The sequence below is a fragment of the Zootoca vivipara genome, chromosome 13 (assembly GCF_963506605.1).
Source record: "Zootoca vivipara chromosome 13, rZooViv1.1, whole genome shotgun sequence".
Lineage (NCBI taxonomy): Eukaryota > Metazoa > Chordata > Lepidosauria > Squamata > Lacertidae > Zootoca > Zootoca vivipara.
Genome location: NC_083288.1, coordinates 4915839 through 4938674, shown reverse-complemented (window position 1 = coordinate 4938674; position 22836 = coordinate 4915839). Strand labels below are relative to the sequence as shown.

The 22836-nt window shown below is 42.3% G+C and overlaps 1 protein-coding gene across 5 annotated transcripts in view; it reads right to left on the bottom strand.

Moving 5' to 3' along the window:
• Positions 1-4301: 4301 nt before the first annotated feature.
• The window catches only part of GRB10 (growth factor receptor bound protein 10), an 85386-nt gene continuing 66851 nt past the window's right edge, over positions 4302-22836 (bottom strand). For all 5 annotated transcript variants that reach the window (XM_035137092.2, XM_035137096.2, XM_035137094.2 and 2 more), the window contains 11 exons: positions 21087-21202; positions 18932-19006; positions 18017-18154; positions 16820-16930; positions 15876-15974; positions 14123-14200; positions 12552-12668; positions 11785-11851; positions 11004-11091; positions 9825-9918; positions 4302-5611 (listed from right to left, as the gene is read on the bottom strand). In XM_035137092.2, coding sequence (XP_034992983.1) covers positions 5465-5611; positions 9825-9918; positions 11004-11091; positions 11785-11851; positions 12552-12668; positions 14123-14200; positions 15876-15974; positions 16820-16930; positions 18017-18154; positions 18932-19006; positions 21087-21202 — 1130 coding nt within the window. In that variant the 3' untranslated portion in view covers positions 4302-5464. The remainder of the gene's footprint in view (positions 5612-9824; positions 9919-11003; positions 11092-11784; positions 11852-12551; positions 12669-14122; positions 14201-15875; positions 15975-16819; positions 16931-18016; positions 18155-18931; positions 19007-21086; positions 21203-22836) is intronic.

Below are 22836 nucleotides of genomic sequence, written 5' to 3'. Positions count from 1 at the left end.
ACATGTCATCCCAAAGACCACTGGTCAGATTAGCTATTGAGAAGTCATATGCACTTATTGTATGCGTGGAAGACATTATGTGCTTATGTTGTTGGCACATGTATACAGAAACCCTTAATACGCATGGCCAACAGGGTCATCTTAAGCACACCCGGTGCCGTGGTGCAAAGATCCCTTCGGGGCCCCCCTCCCTTCCATTTCCCAGAGTTGTTGACCTTTTCCCAAGCTCCTGCGGGGATCGCTCTCCTGCGGAGGCTCGGGTGGCAAGCTGCACACCCGCCAGCCATGTGATTGACGGGGCTCAGCTGGCGGGCGTGCAGGGAAAGGGGAGGCCGCTGGCAAAGCCACGCAGCTCCTCCACTTGCTGGGGCATCTGAGAGGTAGGCGCCCTAGCGCAATGCGCCACTAAGCCCAATGGGAAAGACGGCTCTGATGCCAATGAGATGCATTGCCAATGTGCAGAGCAGGACCACTCAACACAACCCCCTCGGGCATCTTCTCAAGGCATGGAAGGATCTGAGAGAACCTCCCTAACGGTAGCATGACCCCTATGAGCAGCATCAATGGTCATTTACCCACATAAATAGGGAATTTACTGTAGCTGATGAGTAGTTTCAATTGGTCTGGCAAATGTACCCTCTACCAACATCAGAAACAAATCATTACTAATAATATAAATTGAATACAGTTGTATGAATGTTTATTTCTAGTTACAAGAAACAGAATCAGTCCCTCAATTGTACAAAAATACCTGAAAGATTACAATTAGCTTCACAACACCCCCCCCCAAAAAGCTATTTACAGTTATGAAGCAATGCATATTGAGTAAGAGGTTTTGTCTCTTAAATTAATACCTTTTGCATTCCCTGAAAACTTAACTTTTATTCCATATTACAGTCACTAAAAAGTCTTGCATTGTGCCAATATAATTTACAATAAGCAAGTCTTGCCACTGGAAAGGTGCACTGATTGGTCAAAACGGTCAGGTACTTAGTGCAGAAAAGAGAAGACAAAACATCTAAAAACTGAGGCACGTGTTTCTTCAAGATTAATTCAACAAATAAAAAAACTTGTTCATTTTCAAACACCTACTGTTCTATAACTTACCTAATGGTTTTTTAATTTTATTTTTTTACCAGATGGTTTGACATTTTCCTTCTCAACATATTCCAAGATTGCTACATGAAGTATTTTATTTTAGAAAATAAAGATCACAGGCAAACAAAAACAAATGATAAAAATTCAACAGGCTCCAGAAACAACCCTGAGCGTCCCTCTTTACATTCATGTCATTTAAATACAAAAGAAGTCAAATGTCCTTCAGTCCTTGGTTTTGAAGCTGCCAACCAGCTGTATCTGCTGCAAATGTTTAAGGTGGGATTTTAACAATTTCATTTCCAGCAAAACCAAAAAAATAGGGAGGAGCAATAATGGTGTGCTCTAGTAAAGTAGCTACCACTTTGATGTGGCTCATTTCTTTAAAATAGCTCATTTTAAAGTTGGATGTACAAAATAGTCAGCTATCTACATAGAAAATTATGATAGTCAAAGAATGCGAGTTTTATAAACATGAAACAATGCAAAACGATTTTTTTTAATTTGCTGAAAACTAAGTTATGTTAGGACACAAATTTATCTCAAAAGTCTAAATGGTCTTATTGAAACTAGAGAATGAGCATTTTTAATATATATAGGAGGGGTAAAACAGAAAATGCAGAGTGAAATCAAAGATAAAATTTAGCTTAATATGATGTCTAAAGAACATTGACAAAATATTAATATGCACATATAAAACCAGCAAGTTTCTAATAAAAACTAAGTCAAGTTTCTTCATTTTATATGTAGACATTTCATGGAGGGCAAAGCTACTAGAATGTGTTCTGTAAACTAAGATACAGTGTTTCTATACCATTGATAATTCAGCTGGTATATGTGACTCAAGCTGGTTATTTTTTCTTAAGCTACTCTCACCACTATAAGAATACCTTGTGAATAAAGAACCGCTTTTCCAACTTCAGCCAGCAGGATGGGCTATTTACTACGGTAGTTACATGTGATAATCAGTAGAAATAAATTTTATTTTGCAACAGTAATTCTGAACATTCCTAGGGTGAATACTTCCTGCGTTATAAACCGTGCGAAGCACATCATGTGTGTATTAACACAAAGCACATCATGTGTGTATTAACCATGATATTCAAAGTCTGATAGTCATAAACCGTATGGCAATCCAATGGGAAATCAAACCTTCCTCTAATGCTACCGTGTTTCCCCAAAGACCAGACACTTATAGTTTTCCTCAAGAAGACACACTATGGCTTGTTTTCAGGGGATGTCTTATTTTTTAATTACGCGTCCAGCCTCGCCTCTTCCTTGGCGCCGTCCAGAACTGCGCCTATCACTACGTCTTATTTTTGGGGGAATGGCTTATATTGCGCGAATGCCTAGAACTCCTGCTGTGGCTTATCTTATGGGTATGTCTTATTTTCGGGAAAACAGGTAGCTATCGCCAGAAGGAAAAGCACTGCAATGTAAACATGGAACAAATGAAACATTTAACAAGAGATTGTCCTGGTTCAGATATTGTAAAGCCATCTAAAATGTGTTTCCCCATGAAGGCAGTTGGTAGCATCCGAGTCAACCTAACTATGCCGCTTGCATTTTACTTACCATATGTGCCCAAATTTCAGTCAGGAAACTCCACTTGTCAATTTGGATTAAAGCTGGATCAGATATTATTTGCTCCATACAGCCAATGCCCACATGGAAGGCCTAAAACAGGCCTTGAAAATATCTGGTTTGCATATAATGATAAGCCACAGTTTGTACAACAAATCACAAGTTAACGACGAATTGCTCAACAAATGATCAAATAATATATGGCTTGTTTCTCAAAAGTTTGTTTTGTTTTCCAGCTGCACTCTCCTCGGGCTTCTGCAGCTTGCTGAACACTTTGGTTGGAGTGGGCAAACAAATCATGGTTAAGGAAGGGTGCTTGGTTCACTTGCAATGCCAAAGAATAGTTAAAGCAAGTTAAGATTCATAAGCCTACAACAAACAATGGCTTCACATAATGATTTGTTGGCAGTAAATAAATGAGAAGTTAAAACCACTGGGCAGGCTCATATGTAATGCTACACCATGGTCTTAATAAGCCATAGTTTAATAAACCATGGCTTACCATTGTGTGTGAACCAGGGCCTTATTTAAATGAACCAGGGATGAAACAAGACCGAACCAGTTTGCCACAAACTAGTTTGACCAACTAATATAAATACCTTAGTGCATATATCCCCAAGTATTATGTACTGTAGTTTACTGAATTGTCAATGGTAAATTCAGCAGTGGCATGAAGGGTTGAATATCTAATTTCCGTTAGAAATTAAACAAGCCATTAAACCAGCACTACTATTTATTATCACCCAATCATTCTGGAGGCACTTATGTAACTTTTCTTTGCGCAGGTCTGAAATGGATGGAGAGCAGTCAATGGATTTTGCCCACAGTTTTGTACAGAGGTTTTGGCAATCCTGCACAATGCAAGCAAGATACAGTTCAACTGAAGAAGAAATTATTCAAATTTACCTGACTGGGCATCACTGTTGCCTTACCAACACTTAGGACAGGCATAGGCAAACTCAGCCCTCCAGATGTTTTGGGACTACAACTCCCATCATCCCTAGCTAACAAGACCAGTGGTCAGGGATGATGGGAGTTGTAGTCCCAAAACATCTGGAGGGCCGAGTTTGCCTATGCCTGACTTAGGAAAACAACTCTAGGGGTTTTAGCCAATGTTAGTCACACTCACGAGTAGATCCATTGAAATTAAGGGACATTAGTAACGGAGGTCCTTAATATTTTCTACGGACCTATTCCGAGTAGAACTTAGTTGGAAACAACCCTATGTCTGTGCCAGTGCAGCCATACCCAATAGTCTAACCATAATTAGGAGATCAGGATACTCCATGGTCATATCCCTTTCTTTCAGTTTTGTAGCTAATTATAGTTAGGCTTGCATCTTTACTGCCATTTTCAGTAACTGTAGAGAGACCAAAGTCATCATTTACAGTTACAGGGAACCAGGCAGAGGGCCTTCTCGGTAGTGGCGCCCACCCTGTGGAACGCCCTCCCATCAGATGTCAATGTGAAAAACAACTGCCGGATTTTTAGAAGACATCTGAAGGCAGCCCTGTTTAGGGAGGCTTTTAATGTTTAATAGATTATTGTATTTTAATATTCTGTTGGGAGCCGCCCAGAGTGGCTGGGGAAACCCAGCCAGATGGGCGGGGTATAAATAATAAATTATTATTATTATACAAGGTTAGAGACTTACTTGCAATCTGTGTTTGGGTTACTGAAAATGCAGGTTCAGAGGCTGGAGGGAAGGATAATGCAAACACATGGGGCCCTCTTGAACTCTCAACCATGGTTAGGAGATTGGACAGTGATACACCTGCACAAAAGGCCCTGAGATGTGGTCAGAAGGCAAGGAAACAATGCTAAAAGGAAACCCTGAACTTGTGTCATACTAGGTAGACTAAACAAGTGAAGCCCCACCTCCCAAAGCTGGCTCCAAATACACATTGTCACTCTAGCCTTTGTCAGTGGATTTTCCCAAGGGGTCATGCAGACCAGAGGGCTCTAGTAGGCTGAGAATGCGGGGGAAGAGAAAACACATTCAAGATTAAAATGGGTTAAAACACATTTATGCATAGAATCAGAATCCTTTGCATGACTAGCTATTATTAGTGTCCTGCACACAAGCTACAGCCATTATATTTTTTAAAACCCCAATCACTCTAAAGAGTACATATGTTGGTATGTGTATATTGCCATAGTTGTATTCACACTGTTTCTTCAAGAGCATCAGTACATGACATAGCTGCTGATTTTCAGAGCCATCAAGTCATATTTTTGTCTTCTAGATCCTTGTTAGACTGAAGCAACTCATGAAATACAGGATTTAGATTAATACCCAAATCCTGCATAAGTGTAAAAGCTTTATCAGCTCCTAATATAGGCCATATGCAATATCCAAAAAGTAGGAGTGCAAAAAACAAAAAATAGTAGAGTGTGATCAATACAAAAAGTAAACACACTAAGTCTTAAATTCTCAAGATTATTCCAGGGCAAGAGTTCTTTTCAATAATTTTGCTTCACAAACTTGATTCTGTTAAATGGACCAGCCAAGGGACAGTTTCCAGTTTTGTTTAATGATTTTACACACCCTTTCCTGATTTTAGGGGTTGCTAGGACACTCAGCACCAAACATGTTTAGGTGTTATACAAACCAGCAAAATTTCAGTCTGTTGCTCAATTCATCCTTTTCCAAATCCCCAAGGTGCATAATTCTTGTGAACAACTATTCTGCCAATTCCCCAGTGTCAACCTTCCTTTTATAATATTTCTCTAGCAACTTCCATCACTGAGCAAAGTCGGTCTTCAACATGGATCAAAATAGAGGTCATAAGGCCACACGTATACAGTGGTGTTTGAGTTTACACGGCAAAACTCCCTTGTTTAGTTGGTAGAACTCAACAAGCTGTATTAGGTCAGTGAATTTGGTGCTCCCGTCATCCAGACTGAAAAATATCTGTCCGTCATCTTCACACTTGAGAAATTAATAAAAAAAATAAAACCATGTCAAGTTAAACAGCAATATAACCAAATTAAGGTGCTAACTGATGGATGCACATCAACAAAGGGTGTCAATTGATAGAAGCTTATCTATCAATTGAGCTAATACTTCAAACTTGTTTAAAGTTGGTTTTAACTCATCCACAATTCTGATATTCAAAATATAAATTTCACTATTTCCAATTTTGGGCACAGCAAAGCTCCATCTTTTGACTTAACCTTTAGCCCACAGTCCCAACAATAATGAAGTGCAATGTACATTTGCCCACAATCCTTTTACCATTTTATCATTCCCTTCCCTTCTTATATTGTCCCCACCCCACACCCCACCCCAAGGCAGCAACTTAGTATTACTGGTATAGAACAGAACATTGGTTGCTCACCCTGAAGGTATCCAACAATGGGTCAATATCTTTGCACTTGCCCAGGAAGGCTAGAAATGAGACTAAGTTTTTTTCCACTAAGACTGGTTCTGGAGACTCTTTTGTCCCTCAAAAAGCTTGAAATAGAATGCATCTTGAAAATAGGGAAGGATAACTAGGGAGGAGGAGTCTGGGCAGGCCAAACTATAGGGTGCAAGGTGATGCTGGCTTTGTGAAGACGATATGGACAACATCAGGCTAGGCACAAGGATGGAACAAAGCTTTGGGTTATGTTAGCCATTGAGAAGCAGGATGCTATCTTGGATGCCTCTGCACACCAAACCGAAACGAATCTTCAAATTGACGTTAGAGGTATCCAACAGTAAAAATGTTACATTACATTCTAATTAGGGCATGTGGCTGAGCCAGGAAGTGGGGAGCACATTGAATTAACAGGTGTCCCTTGTTCGGCAGGAACCAGGGTAAGGAAGTCTCTTGGTTGAGGGTCTCAGAGAACCAAGGCTCCACCTGTATCTCTTGTATAAGGGCAGCAGGAGAAGTCAAGAGGGTGGTCCTTTTGGCACTCCATGTATCTGAGCCTTTGTCCAGGCTATCTGAAATCTAAACATGTAGCTTGGGAAGGGGTGGTTCCTGGAGAAGGCAAAGAGGTCTATCAGTGGGTGTCCAAGTGCTCCTGTATTGCTGCAAACATCTCCCTGTTGAGGATTATTTCTCCTAGGTCCAGGTAGCTGCAGCTGAGATAGTCTACAGTCATGTTTTGCATCCCTCCGCATTGGGACGATTACTTCCTCCAATGCTGAATTGAATGCTGTCACATGGAAGAAGTGTTTGCAGTGGTTTGGCCCTCAATATGCCTTCCTGACTCTTGCCCAGATCATAGCTTTAGGAGGAGGTCCAGGGTGTGGTTAACACACATTTGCAGGAGGAGTGGGTGCCTGATGTCCTGAAACACATGGGCACTCTTTAAAGAAAGCTCTCCCTGAATGCGGCGACGCTTGACAATTATCACCTGGTCACAAATACTGGCCTTTGGCAGTAAGGTGCTTGGGAGGGTGGTGGTATAGCTACAGACACTATTGGAAGAAAATTGGAACCCATTTCAGTCTGGGTTCATGTCTGCTTTGAGGACAGAACTGACCTTGGTTGCCCTGACCTTTGGGAGAGGGATGGGGAAGTGCAAGCTTGTTGCTGTTGCTTAATCTCTCAGTGGCTTTTGATACTGTTGACCACAGTGTCCTCCTACCGGTAGACCGGTGATGGCCAAACTTGGCCCTCCAGCTGTTTTGGGACTGCAACTCCCATCATCCCTAGCTAACAGGACCAGTGGTCAGGGATGATGGGAATTGTAGTCCCAAAACAGCTGGCGGGCCAGGTTTGGCCATCACTGTCATAGAATCATAAAATCATAGAGTTGGAAGAGACCACAAGGGCCATCCAGTTCAACCCCCTGCCAAGCAGGAAACACCATCAAAGCATTCCGGACATGTGGCTGTCAAGCCTCTGCTTAAAGACCTCCAAAGAAGGAGACTCCACCACACTCCTTGGCAACAAATTCCACTGTTGAACAGGTCTTACTGTCAGGAAGTTCTTCCTAATGTTTAGGTGGAATCTTCTTTCTTGTAGCTTGAATCCATTGCTCCATGTCCGCTTCTCTGGAGCAGCAGAAAACAATCTTTCTCCCTCCTCTCTATGGCATCCTTTAATATATTTGAATACAGCGATCATATCACCCCTTAACCTTCTCTTCTCCAGGCTAAACATGCCCAGCTCCCTAAGCCGTTCCTCATAAGGCATCGTTTCCAGGCCTTTGACCATTTTGGTTGCCCTCCTCTGGACACGTTCCAGCTTGTCGGTATCCTTCTTGAACTGTGGTGCCCAGAACTGGACACAGTATTCCAGGTGAGGTCTATTGGTACTATTACTTCCCTTGATCTAGATCAGGCATGTCAAACCTGCGGCCCTCCAGATGTTTTGGACTACAATTCCCATCTTCCCCAACCACTGGTCCTGCTAGCTAGGGATCATGGGAGTTGTAGGCCAAAACATCTGGAGGGCCGCAGATTTGACATGCCTGATCTAGATGCTATACTCCTATTGATGCAGCCCAGAATTGCATTGGCTTTTTTAGCTGCTGCATCACAATGTTGACTCATGTCAAGTTTGTGGTCAACCAAAACTCCTAGATCCTTTTCACATGTACTGCTCTCAAGCCAGGTGTCACCCATCCTGTATTTGTGTTTTTCATTTTTTTTGCCCAAGTGTAGTACCTTACATTTCTCCTTGTTAAAATTCATCTTGTTTGCTTTGGCCCAGTTGTCTAATCTGTTAAGGTCATTTTGAAGTGTGATCCTGTCCTCTGGGGTATTAGCCACCGCTCCCAATTTGGTGTCATCTGCAAACTTGCTCAGGATGCCCTCAAGCCCATCATCCAAGTCATTGATAAAGATGTTGAATAGGACTGGGCCCAAGACAGAACCCTGTGGCACCCCACTAGTCACTACTCTCCAGGATGAAGAGGAGCCATTGATGAGCACCCTTTGGTCCTAGACCAGGCATGTCAAACCTGCGGCCCTCCAGATGTTTTGGCCTACAACTCCCATGATCCCTAGCTAGCAGGACCAGTGGTTGGGGAAGATGGGAATTGTAGTCCAAAACATCTGGAGGGCCGCAGGTTTGACATGCCTGTCCTAGACCATCTTCTGTGAGTTGGGAATTGGTCAGGGCATGATCATTACAGTATGATCCATGCTCATGGAGGCTGACGGGAAAAGCCAGCAGCTTCAAGTTTGACATGGTTAGGGAGCATTGCTCTAGGTCAGGGGTCAGCAACCTTTTTCAGCCGTGGGCCGGTCCACCATCCCTCAGACCATGTGGTGGGCCAGACTATATTTTGAAGGAAAATAAGAACAAATTCCTTTGCCCCACAAATAACCCATAGATGCATTTTAAATAAAAGGACACATTCTACTCATGTAAAAACATGCTGATTCCTGGACCGTCCGCGAGCCGGATTGAGAAGGCGATTGGTCCGCATCTGGCCCACAGGCCTTAGGTTGCCTACCCCTGCTCTAGGTCCTGGGCAAGGGCATTAACCTGTTGTGAGATACCTCTGACAACCAACAGCCCTTACAAACACACAACGGACACCAAACATGGGCAAACTTTTCCATTTTCTGTAACAATGATATTAATTGTGCTACTGGGGGGGAAATGATTTTGAAATTTGAATGGTGGATTTACACTTGTTAATTTTTGGCTAATAAAAAAAGAGAGAGCCAAAATTAAAAATTATGCTTTGTTCACAATTTTGTCCCATTTGTTACCAGATATACTGGTAAACAACTTCTTCACAAAACCAAGTTAAGACTAATATATCTGAAATATCACAAAAATTGTAGCCCAAGATAAATCACTGTAAATTAATTTTAAAGATTGGCTGTCACTGGAGATAATCTGGCATTTCAGGATATTATTATCTGAGAAATAAAGGCATTTGTATTGTCCATGTTGGAAAAAATACTATGGCTAGAGGTCTTTCACTGAGTATTACACATGGGAGACAATAAGGGTGTGCATAGGTGTGCTTGGGGGGGGGGAGAGATAAGCAACTGCCCTCCTCTGACTGATGGACCAGATCAGGGAAGAGGCCTTGCCCTACTTAACATATTCCGAGAAAAGTACAGAGAGGAAATAAGAAAAAAAATCTAGTTTCTGAATGCTATCATTGGTTGAACTTTCAGAAATCTTCATCAATAAAACCCACGATGAATTCTGCACTATATTTTTTTAAAGTGCCGTACTTACCGGCAAAATCTGGAAATGCTTAATTTTTTGATGGTGACACAGTGTAAGTACAAATGCCTTTGGGTTACTTTGGCTGTCCCGGAGAAGAAATAACCTGGGAAGCAATATTATACTTTATTATTAAATTGACTACTACTTGGAAATAAATGAACATCTCTGTTTCATTATTTTACCAGCTGACCAGCAGTAAATCACACCAAGCAAGTTGGAGTTAACTCTTTGTTAGCAATCTGCATAGGTGTGTCAGGCCTAATAAGCACAGCAACTTTTCTCTGGCAGGTCCTGCAGCCATGAAGCAGTTGCTGAGACTGAAGGCCCTCCTCACAGCTGCCTAAGTCCCCTCCTCTCCAGTGTTTTTCACAAGCTACCTGAGACTGTGCCTGTGTGCCGCCACCCTCTCCTCTGTCCTTTTCATCCCTCTTCTGGTTCTGGGAGATGGGGGAGCTTGTCACATGCTTCTTCACAAACAGGGCTCCTCTATGGCTCTTGGTTTATCTCTGCCACAGACTCTCCCAGCTCCCTAGGTTCTGCTCCCTAAGCCCTGCTGCCTCTTCCAACACCTCCTCTTCCCAGTCTTCTCCCTCTGACCTCTCATCATTGCCCCACCACCAATTTGCGGGCTCTGAGCCTTCTTCCCTTGGGGTTCCCATCTGGTTCCTCCCACCATTCCTCTGTGTCCAACCAGTCTGTGACAACAGCACACACTAGAATCTAACTCTAACTAATTTGAAATTTGGCTGATGAAATTACGACAAACCTTGCAACCTTGGAAATGCTCATGAACAGTCAGATAATCAATCAGTGTAAGTCTTTTTAATTACCCACCAGCAGGGTTGCAGGCCAGAGTGAGGAGAATTTATGCAGAACATTTGAGCATCCATATGGAAGTGTAACTTAAGTTCCAAATTAAAACCCTGGCATCACCAGGCAGCATGAGAAGATCTGCTCAGGTGATGCTAGTAGACACCATTTTGAGCTACATCCTGTGATCCTACAAACCTTCGGTAAAAGAATATGCCACCACAATTCCTCCCCACCCCCACCCCTCACCAAGGATTGCATGCCATGGTCTTTTCAGACTATGTAAACTCGGTACTTTTACATGAAAATTTGGATGATGGTTGTATCTGGGACTCTCGGCACAGTGGCAAATATCACGTGCTGGGAGGAAAAACATACCCATCCACAAGACCCTGCTGTTTAATAATCCTGTGCGATTCTTCTCTAGAGATTCTGCCGTGAAACCAGTTTTGTGTCCTATGAATAACTGAAGGAGAAATCATTGGTCATTGCTAGTATTCGGCACTGTAGCCCAATCCTTCTATAATTAATTAATTAAGTTACAGGTAGGTAGCCGTATTGGTCTGCCGTAGTCGAAACAAAATAAAAAAATTCCTTACAGTAGCACCTTAGAGACCAACTAAGTTTGCTATTGGTATAAGCTTTCGTGTGCATGCACACTTCTTCAGATACCTGAATATTCTTCAGATATCTGAAGAAGTGTGCATGCACACGAAAGCTCATACCAATAGCAAACTTAGTTGGTCTCCAAGGTGCTACTGGAAGGAATTTTTAAATTTTGTTTTTAATTAATTAATTAATATATCAATATATTAATATTCATACGTCGCCCATCTGGCTGGGTTTCCCACAAAAAATGAATCAACCACAAAAGCCACTGCACGAAACGTTTAACACAAATGGGGCTCAAACTAAACATCAATGTTACCTTTTAAAAGGACAAAGAATAAACTCTGGCTTTCTGGCTCAAGAAGTGCAAATATGGCTTAATATAATTTAAGTTAAATTTTAATCAACACGGGCACCATCCAACCACAGATGAGCACTGAAGTCTGGATTCACCGAAATCAAGGCAAAATTAATTAGTCTCAGCTTTACCACGGAAATTATACGAGATCATCTACCTCTCCAAATACTTGCCAGTTTCAATTTTTCTTACCTGTGTTCAGCATGGAAGGATGAAGAGGACTTTGGCTACCCAGGACATTCATTCTTGTGCTGCGTTTCTGCAGAACAAAGAAGCAAGCACAAAACCTCAGTCAAATTATTAATATTACTATATGCAAAAACAACATATTAAAACGTTTAACCCAGTTTCAGTTCTTCATGCCATTACAGGAAATGTATTTCAATGCATTGAGAATATATATGAAGTTTCTGTAGCTTAAAAATAAAATAAAAAAATTTAAAGTTAAATTATCGATATGGCTTCCAAATCAGCCAAGAAGCTCATTGGGGGGAAAAGTGGTACAGTTAAAGCAAATTTCTCCAATCCAATTTTATTGTTATACAACTATTATAAAATGATCTTTGGGTGAAAAGTGTGTTTTTTGTGTGTGTTTCAGGTTTTTTGTCCACATGGAGCAAGAATCAAATTAAGTCTCTTTAACCATACAAGGAGGCTGCTGGGCTGATAAGCCAACAGCAAGCCATTAAAGGTAAAGGGACCCCTGACCATTAGGTCCAGTCGTGACCGACTCTGGGGTTGCGGCGCTCATCTCGTGTCATTGGAGAACCAGGAGCTCTGACATGGAAATTCGTGGTGCTTCCAGTCTCCACTCACATGATCAAATGTCAGAAGAGCCTGTTGCTCTTTTCTCAGACATTTGTTCATAAATAAATTTACAGTTGGTGGTCGTGACCACTACGCTGACATGGCCACGGGAGGTTATCAGTCAGCACCTGCGTAGACAGAAGCTCCCTTACCCTCCAAGCATAGCCTTCCTCCATGGCGGCACTCTGTGCTTCTGCCGGGTTTTCAATAACTCTTCCTATTTGTCCGGAAAAATCCATTGCTACTAAAGAATTTTCAGATACACTTCTCTGAAAGGAAAATTGTTTTAATAGCATTATCTAGAAAAGACTGGTTGCTTTTATTATTTTTGCATGCTCCTCCAACCTTTCTGCAGATTTCCAGTTTTTAAAGACTGGGGTTTTTTTTTTTAGCTTGCCATAGGCAAATGTTGCTCTGCTGGGCCAAGAGGATAGGAAACGTAAACATGATTTGGGTGATGGGTTTTCACTGCGCAAAGCTTTTGTTAGCATAAGTGTGGATAAGCTTTCATGTGACCAAGAGCTCTCCTTCATGGAGGAGCCTTTTGAATCTGGCTTCACATTTCACATTTAATACTTCAGAGATATTCCTTCCATGACTTTTGAACTCTTTTTACTCCAACTGCTTCTCACGGTTATCCTTTCACACCTAACTTCTAAACTTCTTGGCCTATCTGAACAAGAAAATCTTCAAGGCTGAGGCCTGGTCTATAAGAATCTAGCCTAGCAAGAGCAAGTTTCTATACAGCCGTACCTCGGGTTACGAACAACTCGGGTTACGAACTGCGCGAACCCGGAAGTATTTTCAGCCGCATGTGCAAAGCGCAAAAATAGCGCTTTGCGCACGCGCAAAATGGCAGTTCGGGTTACGAACTTTTCGGGTTACGAACTGCGACCCGGAACGGATCGTGTTCGTAACCCGAGGTACTACTGTACTTCCAGGACTAAGATTGACTAGAAACTGTTGCCTAGCGACAGCAGAGTCCATTGTCTTAACACTCCCCAGAAACTATAAGAACTTGCATGAAAGTGGCCTCCCAATTTCTCTCACAGGCCCATATAGGTTCAGCACAAACAGTTGGGCCTGGTGAGCATTTAAGGTCCCCAACCCATCTGATTGGATTTCATTCTGATCCTGATCTGATTTTAGGATGTATTTTAATTGATTGTCTGATTTTATGTTAATGTGTTATAAATTTGATGTTAGCCGCTTTGAGCCCGGTTTTGGCCGGGGATGGTGGGGTATAAATAAAAATTATTATTATTATTATTATTATTATTATTATTATTATTATTATTATTATGCTTTTACCTGCTATTGAGAGAGAGAGAGAGAGAGAGAGAGAGAGAGAGAGAGAGAGAGAGAGAGAGAGCGCTTATTACCAGCCTTTTTCAACCTTGAGTTCTCAGACGTTGTTCGGACTGCAACTCCCATCGTCTGCAGCCAACAGAGGTAGCAGCCAAGGATAATGGGAGTGGTGATCCAACCAACAACTGGGAATCCAAGCCCTGCACTTGAGGAGCAACCTGAATTAGGCTATCAGCTGCTATGCTTCAGACAGCGGTACTGATGAAACCATGGTGCCAGGCACACCCCACGGCTTGCTTAGCCCTTTCCAGGCAATTTTATTCCTCTTGATCCAGCATTTGGCAACTCCCAAGTCACTACTTGCAGACAAGAAGCTCTGAGTTGACTATAACAGAACTTAAAATGAGAAACTTACTATAGGAGTGGTGAAATGCGGAAGTGCAGCTTTCCTCTGTTGCGGAATTCTGTAGTTCTGGTACAGCAACATCCCATACTGAGATTGTAGTGCAGGGGGGAGAAATATACAGGTATTTATTTTCTGTATGTTTGTTTATTCAATTCTGCAATTAAGCACCCTTCACCAACAGGTCCCAGGGCAGGTGGCATAAAAAAAAACACCATATATCACAATGGGAAATAATTGAACCACTAAAACACATGGAACATGACCAAAAAAAGTCACTTACAAGTAAGGTAAACAGTCACCTGTTTCTGAAAGCTGTGATTAAAAGGTGCAGTGTTTTAAGTCTCCTGGATACAGTATACCCAGAGCTGGCGCCACCTCTAAAAGCCAGTGAGTTTCAAATTCGGGGGGGAAGGGGGCACCACAGAAAATGCCCTCTTGCACCTCTTGTTGAAATAGCTCTGTAGTAATGATGACTGCAAGGTGATCAGTTCCGGGTTGTCAAAATGGGTCTGAGGGGTAAAACTTCCTCTTGGGTTGACTAGGTTGGCCCTTGCCAAGGCTGCAGGCCCAGGGTGTGTGTGCAAAAAGCATGCCTCTGCACTCTGGCTCAGAGCGGCCAGGATCCTGCCTACCTGTGTGCTCCCCCCAGGCCACTCCTCCAGGTGAGGCACACAGGCTCCTCCAGGTGCCTCAGAGGAGGAATCTGGAAGGGTACAAGGGACTGTCCGGCGGGGGGACGGGAATACATCTCCTTGCCAAGGGTGCAAGGGAGCCTTGGTACGCCTCTGGGTCTGTGACTGGAAGTCAGTCACCACAGAGAGAGCCAAGAACAGAAGGTCACCAATATTTGTTTATTATGCCATCAAAATGCATATTGGAATCAACGTAGCAGCAGAGAGTGTAGCTTATTGGGCTACCCCTTCAAGTGGTAAACTTGCTTGTTAATTAATAATTTGGGAACCACCAAGTTCTTAGCAGCAACACCATCTGAGCAGACAGATTCCCATTCAAGTCTCTTGGGGGTCCGCATGGGGCAGAGCTGACCTGGCCAATCTCCTTCAGGCTGAGGGCCACAGTGACCCAGGGCCAACTCTACGAGGCCCGCATCTCAAATTGGGCATGTCCAAACGTTAAAAGTGGGCATGATGAACTGCAGTTGTCTTTCAACAGACTTTCCCATCAGCTATTCTACACTATTCTACAACATTTTCTTTTCATTCCTTATTAAATTGTTTGTGTGTGTGTGTGTATAATATGAACAAATCTTGTGGCGTTGGGGCTCCCCAAAAACTGTATGGCATTATAGTATCACAGCGGGGACCCCGTTACAACAGTAAGAGTTTTGTTTAACTATTTTTTTAAAAAAAATTAAAGAATGAAACATTTTGGAGAGTCCTGTGAGTGACAAAATCCTATTGCTGGCTACAGGCTGCAGGTTATCGACCCTTGGGGGGGGGGGGTGGAAGGAAGAACAAGACTCATCATGCCCATCTGAATGATTCCAAGTTCATGCTTTTATAATGGCTGTTGATTTGAGAGAAATGGGACTTCCAGGCAGGGACCACAAACACGCAACAAGCACCATTTGCAGACCATTTGGGGGCCACTGTGATTGCACCAGATGCCTGTTTAGAACTCTTATGGCAGCCATTAGTTCTCTCAAACATCCACCTCCGTGGGTGTGGGGGCCCAGCCACAAGTCTTGCAATGGCCTTCACCTGAAGGCCACCATGAATCTAAACTGGCCCCAAGACTAAGGTACCTTGAGGAGTCTAAAGGCGGTCATCCAGCACGTCCTGCTCTGCTCGTCATCCGCACACAGAAACCTCAATTCTTTTGTTTCACTTTTCATTCGGTTGGGCTACCAAAAAAAAGACAAAACAGAACTTATTCTCACAGCAAAGGCAACCAACAAAGATCCGTCCGTACAAGGCAAGTAAGGGCTATTTCCCCCTTTTCGCAGATATAGGAGCAGAGGCCAAGAGTGCTGGCTTGCTGACATTACTTAATAGGTTTAGGGTTCAGGTGTGATTTGAGATTTGCTTGTGGTTAGGCTCTTTCCTCACTAACCATGTCCTGTATCCATGGAACTACCTTTTCTTAGTTGTTCCTGAGACACCATAGTAAGTAAATCCTTGGCTTAGCTAAGAATGGCATGGGAGCAAGACGGGCAGGGGGGGACAACACTGAGCAGCTCCCAGCTCCTGCACATTTGTATGGTCCCAGTAAGCCATTGTTTAGCTTTCTGTGTCATGACAACCAGGGCAATATAAGAGACAGCGCTGGGAAGCTAAGCCTGGGGAGCTCGTTCCTCTAATGTATCTCAATCTATTTTAAGAGCAGCAGCTGTCATGGCACAAACATACAGCTAGTGGGGCTGACACAAGCCACTCAGATAAAAAAAGGGATCTGGGTTTAAACACGATAAACCTGATCTTAGATCATCTTTCCTAGTAGGTCCTGACGAAGAGAAAATCTGCAAGATAACTGAAACGGTAACGTGATATGGAATCATAGAATTGTAGAGTTGGAAGGGAGTCCGTGGTCCAACCCCTTGCAATGCAGGAATGTCAGCAAAAGCATCCGTGGCAGAGGGCCACCCAACCTCTGCTGGAAAACCTCCAAGGAAGGAGAGTCCACAGCCACGTAAGAGTTTTAACATTTCTAATTACAAACAAAACTATCTACTATAACCGAAGGGATTACCTTTATACAAAATCCATAATCTGTCGGAGCATTGTGGAGCTTCCTGCCTGCTACCAGTGAGAAAACGTTGCTATCTTCGAGGTCTGCTAACAACTGCAGGTGCCTCGGTTCCTGTGGGAAGGGTTGCAAAGGTTAAAGATACAGCATTAAGGCACTTCAACTGGCCCATTCCCTGAAAGTAAAAGTACAGCCATACATGGGCAGTGAAGACACTCTAAAGGGTTATTGATACGAAAGTCATCATGTCATTGTGCAAGACCATGAACCATTCCACATCCAACATGAGATACAATGATTAAAACATCCATTTCTTTTGGCTGCAGTGAACAGGTCTAAATACCTGTGGCATTTCACTGACAATCCATACACTAAAGCACAGTATTGGGTGCTTCATAAACTGTAGTCAGTCTGCCTCTTTTTACTTTGCATTGCACATACATCTTAGAACAGGCATCTCCAAACTTCGGCCCTCCAGATTTTTTGGACAACAATTCCCATCTTCCCTGACCACTGGTCCTCTTAGCTAGGGATCATGGGAGTTGTAGGCCAAAACATCTGGAGGGCCGCAGTTTGGGGGTGCCTGTCTTAGAATATATGATGAAATTCTGCTACACCATAGACCTCAAAGTTCAGAGATTCAAGCCAGTGATACTGCAAAGCAGGACGTGCTCTGTCATGGAATGCACACCTCCGCTTTTAGGAAAAGCTCTGAAGACCCTTTTGTCTTGGAAGTTCTTCTCTAGCATTAGCTTTTTCGTTTCGTTATATTTTTTAACTGACAAATTATATACCATGAGAAGCTGCAGTTTTGTTATTCTATTTGACAAATATAACAATGCGGTCATTTTAAACCAACTGGTTTGCTTCCCCAAACTACTGTATATTTTAAATTGTTGTCAGATGCCTTAGGGGCCTGTTTAGTGCCAGAAAGGCCGGTTGAAGATATTTTAGAAACTCTTTATCACTTTAAAATAACAGTTATGAGCAATGGATAAGATATATATTTTTAACTTAACACTTTGACTTTAACTTGAATTGAGATCATCAATAAGTGTACCACTTAATAGGTTTGTTCTAATGGGGCTTGTGCAAAAGAGCTTTCCTGTGGATTGTGCTCAAACACCCAAAAAATTCTTTAGAAGTGGTGCCTTCAAAGCATAAAGGCTACCTTTGTTAAACTAACCTAAGTGAAATTACCTTTGAAGACCCTTTTGTAGAGCAATAAAGTCCAGATCTCCTCAGGCAAGCATACTGCTTCTTCCAAGACTTCCTCCCCTGTTCTTTCACATGCAAAAATCCTTGGATTTCAGGACAGCTATTTGAGTTTAAAAAATTCTGTTGGAGATTAAATGAAAACGCATGAGACACTAATTGGAAATTCAAGACTTGTTGGAAAAGGACCACCTTAAATTGATAGCCCAGTACTTCAATGGAGATATTTGGTATTTCAGTATAATTCACTGGCAGGCTAATTATACACTGATATAGGAGATAATTAACATGATATATGGAAAAGTAGAATTTAATGAAAACAATTGAGGATTATGCAAAATAACTGAAAGATATAAGACATTAATTTAATGATTTGAGAGACTTTTGTGGGGGTAGGAGTTTGCAGTATATAACAACATGCCTAAATAGTACAGGCTTATACACGTTAATAAGAGTGCTATTTAAATAATTTTAAATAAGCATAAAACATCATTAGATGTAGATATAGGTGCTGTGGAGGCTATGTGGAGGTTCCCATCTTGCCTCTCACAGTGCACCATGCTGCCTGGAGTGGGCTGACTCTGGCTCCCAGCCTGAGCCTCAAGAGATCTTGCAACCCTAGTTGCCACCCTCCAAAAGAATCAACAGCTTTATCATATCCTGTTTCTGTTACACTCCCCCCCCCCAAAAAAAATGGAAGTAAAAATGGTAACCTCTGAATAGGCCTAGAATATTTTAAACATAAATGCTGAGATTTATTTAAACGATAATGCAATATCAATTCAACTAGCCTTGAAGTATGCATCTGCAGACCCAAACTCATCAGTGATATTCAGTTTCTTAACATGGATATTCAGTTTCTTAACATGGAAAACTACTCTCAACTCTACTCCAGCCTACCTGTAAAAGCTGTGACTGTGGAATACAGCCGTTTGACTGCTGACACCAAGCAACCATTTGTTCCGGGAAAAAGTTCTGGGGAGTGTGAGGAAGAGAGAGAGAAAAGAGACATGGTAACATTACGGCACCAGGATGCTTCAAACCTCTTTTGTACACAGAATGAACTTCCTCTGAAACAGGGTAGACACCTCCCATTGCCCCCGTCCACTGGTCATTCTGGAGAGGGCTGATAACAGAGTTCTCCAAAATCTGGAGACCTAGCTGAATGAACTATGTTAATATAGTGATAGAAGTATGGAAAAATATAAAAAAGACAAAGATTAGTATAAACCAAACTTCCCCAATTGTTCAGCTCTAGAAGTCTTAATCTCTGGAAGCTACAATTAAAAGACAACTTAAGAGAATGTGTAGGGTGCCTCCCTTGCTCATAACTAGCTAGCCCTTACATATCTGGGATTAGGGCTTCCTGGTCAGAAAACACAACTTTTGCAAAGGTATAAATCCATTTTAAGAAGGTAAGCATCAGTGCTCAATGCTTTCAAGTCCAATGTGCTGCATCTCCTTTTCTGGCACAGCAGCTCACGGGACTGCGTCAAAGCTGGAGCATGTGCAGAGGAGGATGACCAAGAGATGATCAAGGATGTGGAAACCAAGCCTTATGAGGAATGGTCGAGGGTGCTGTGTATGTTTCACTTGGAGAAGAAAAGACTGAGAGATGATATAATAGCCATCCTCAAATATCTGAACAGCTGTCAAATGAAAGATGGAGCAAGCTTGTTTTCTGCTGCTCCAGAGGGTAGGACCCCTACCAATGGATTCAAGTTAAAAGGAAGGAGATTGTGACTAAACATTAGGAAGACCTTTCTGATGGTAAGAGCTGTTCAGCTGTGGAATGGACTACCTCAGAAGGTGGTGGACTCTCCTTCAAGGAAGGTTTTCAACAGAGGCTGGGTGGCCATCTGTCAGAGGCCATCTCTAGTTGTGTTTCCAACACCGCAGAAGATTACACTGGAGGGCTCTTGGAGACCCTTCTAATTTGAGGAGTCTATGAGTGAGTGTGGTTTAACCCACAGCGGGTGGCGCTGTAGGTTAAACCACAGAGCCTAGGGCTTGCCGAGCAGAAGGTCGGCGGTTCGAATCCCCGCGACGGGGTGAGCTCCCGTTGCTCGGTCCCAGCTCCTGCCAACCCAGCAGTTCGAAAGCTTGTCAAAGTGCAAGTAGATAAATAGGTACCGCTCCGGTGGGAAGGTAAACGGCGTTTCCGTGTGCTGCTCTGGTACACCAGAAGTGGCTTAATCATGTTGGCCACATAACTCGGAAGCTGTACGCCGGCTCTCTCGGCCAGTAAAGCAAAATGAGCGCCACAACCCCAGAGTCGTCCGTGACTGGACCTAATGGTCAGGGGTCCCTTTACCTTTACGAGTCTAAAAGTCCCAGAACCAGTATGCAAACAATGTTTGACTCCTGTGCTTTTGCCATACAAGGACATTTGTGCAAGGCTTGTAATGATCCCATAAATACTCGCACATCTTAAGCGATTCAAAGGTTTAATTTAACTAGGCTTAACATTTGTGGAAGAATGGGCTGAGAAACAGTCCATTTGCCTCAAATGGCACTATTTCACAAATAATGAGGAACAAACTTTATGATATTCAGAGCAACCATCATTTACTGCCATTGTCAGTAAAACCATGCAGCTTGTTTTGACCTTATGAAATTGCCTTATTAGAGCATATAATTCGATATTGTCTGCTTTGATTGGCAGTAGCTCTCTAGGGTCTTTCCCAGCCCTCCTGAGATCCTGCTAAATGGAGATGCCAAGGATCAAACCAAGAGCCTCTTGCATTCAAAGTAGGTACTTAACAAATGAGCAATGCCCCCTCCAGAAGAGATGGATACAAGACTATCTTCTGCAGGTTTCTTCATGAAAAATAAGGGCGTGGGAATCCACAGGGAGTTAGCATTCTTTATTACTACTATTTTTTTCTGCTGGGAGTTATTCTACATATATGTTGTAAGAATCTTTCATATTATTGCTATGATACCTTCTGGTGTTTTAAAAACCGATCCTATTTATACAGTGTAGAAGGCACATGGAGAAGACATTTTTTCCACCAAGACCACAGACATTATGAAAAAACAACAGGATACTCACCACAGGATTCTTAAAAAATTCATATTTTGCATAGTTCTTCCTGAACAAAAATTTACTTTCACTTCCCATTGTAGACTCAACTTGAACTACAAGTTCATGATCTTCTAAGCACCTCTCTAAGAACAGAAAATAAAATATAATATTTCAAATTAGTCAACAGTGGAAGCAGGTTTGTGTTCCTGTGTGTGCGCGCACACACGCAAACCCAGCACATATAAATAAAGGCCAGAACATGGACTGTGTGCCCAAGAATGCAACAAACTCTTGGCAATGTGCATCCCTAACCCTGCAAATTGGCATCTGTTGTGATCAAAGTTCATTGAGGATCGTGAAAAGGAGTTCCCTTCTGAAGCCTGAATTCCACTGTCCACCATCTCATGGACAACTTGAGCAGAGGAGATAACTTGAACACCTTGTGATGGTGTTGTGTTGCAAACAGGGGATGGGAATGAAGCTTCAAAATTGTTGGTGGGGGCCCTACTAAAAAATACAGCTAAATAATTGCCATTAGAACTTCCCAGGGCCCTAGTACTTTTGATTCTAAAGGAATCGATGTCCCAGTTTAAATGCAATGCCAAAATAAAGCAAGGCTTAGTGTGAACGAAAAAAATGTGCAGATTCCCAGAGGGGGGATCGTAACAGCTGCACCTTGCTCAATAAAATTTGTAAAGTATTCCCATTTGGAATTCTCCATACTTTTCTGGTTGCCTCATCTAAAAAAACGGTGTTGTGAATCTGGAAAAGGTTCAGAAAGGGGCAACCAAAACCACCAAGGGGTCAGAGTAATACCCCATGAGGAATGGTTACAGCATTTTGGGCTCTTTGATTTAGAAAAAAGGCAAGTAAGGAGGGACATGATCAGAAGCGTATAAAATTGCCCATGTTGTGGGAAAAGTGGAGAGAGAGAGAGTGATCTCATTTACATGTTGTGCAAGTCCTGGATCTGCAACAAAATGGATTTCCACTAAATTCAGAATGCAGCTGAAGCAAAATACTAACTGATAAGCATAATCTTCCTTTCCCATCATTGTGAATTACCAAGTTATTTGTGTATGTAAACAGAAGCTTTTGATTTCCTCATCAGCCTGCTGCCTAATTCATTCAGCGATGTCACACAGCAGAGTTTGACAGCACAATTAGTCACCATGGAAGCTATTGTGATGTCACAGACACTGAATTGTGGCATCACTGAAGGAATCTGGCAGGAGGAGGATATTGGACACAAAGGACAAAAGCCTCTGTTTGCACAGCACCTTGGTAATTTCGGATGGGAAAGGCCCTATAAAACAAGGACCTAGAATTTTAAAGTGAGAATCGGTTAAAAGAAGAACATTGTTCAAAATGTTGTCTTGTTTTCTTCCATATGTCTTTGGCAAGTCTACAAGTCTCTTTCAAAAATGCACTACTTTGCAAGAATCATAGTTAACTTTTTAAAGTCAAATCACACTAACATTTAAGACTTTACAAATATGATAAACACCCCCCATAAAATGTCTCTAATCAAAGAGACTCTTTTTAAAAATTTGTTTTTAGATTGCTGACACTCATAAATCCCACCAACACCATGCCTTCTTTTACTGCCTCGGAACAACATCTATCAAAATGAAATTCACTGTTAATGCCTTACTACATGGGCACATTACTCAGGAACCTTACAGGACAGCACTAACAAATCTGAAAGGAAGGACACAGGAAGAGAGACACAGAGAGGCAGCATCCAGTTTCCAGGTATATACGATTAAGCCAGTTC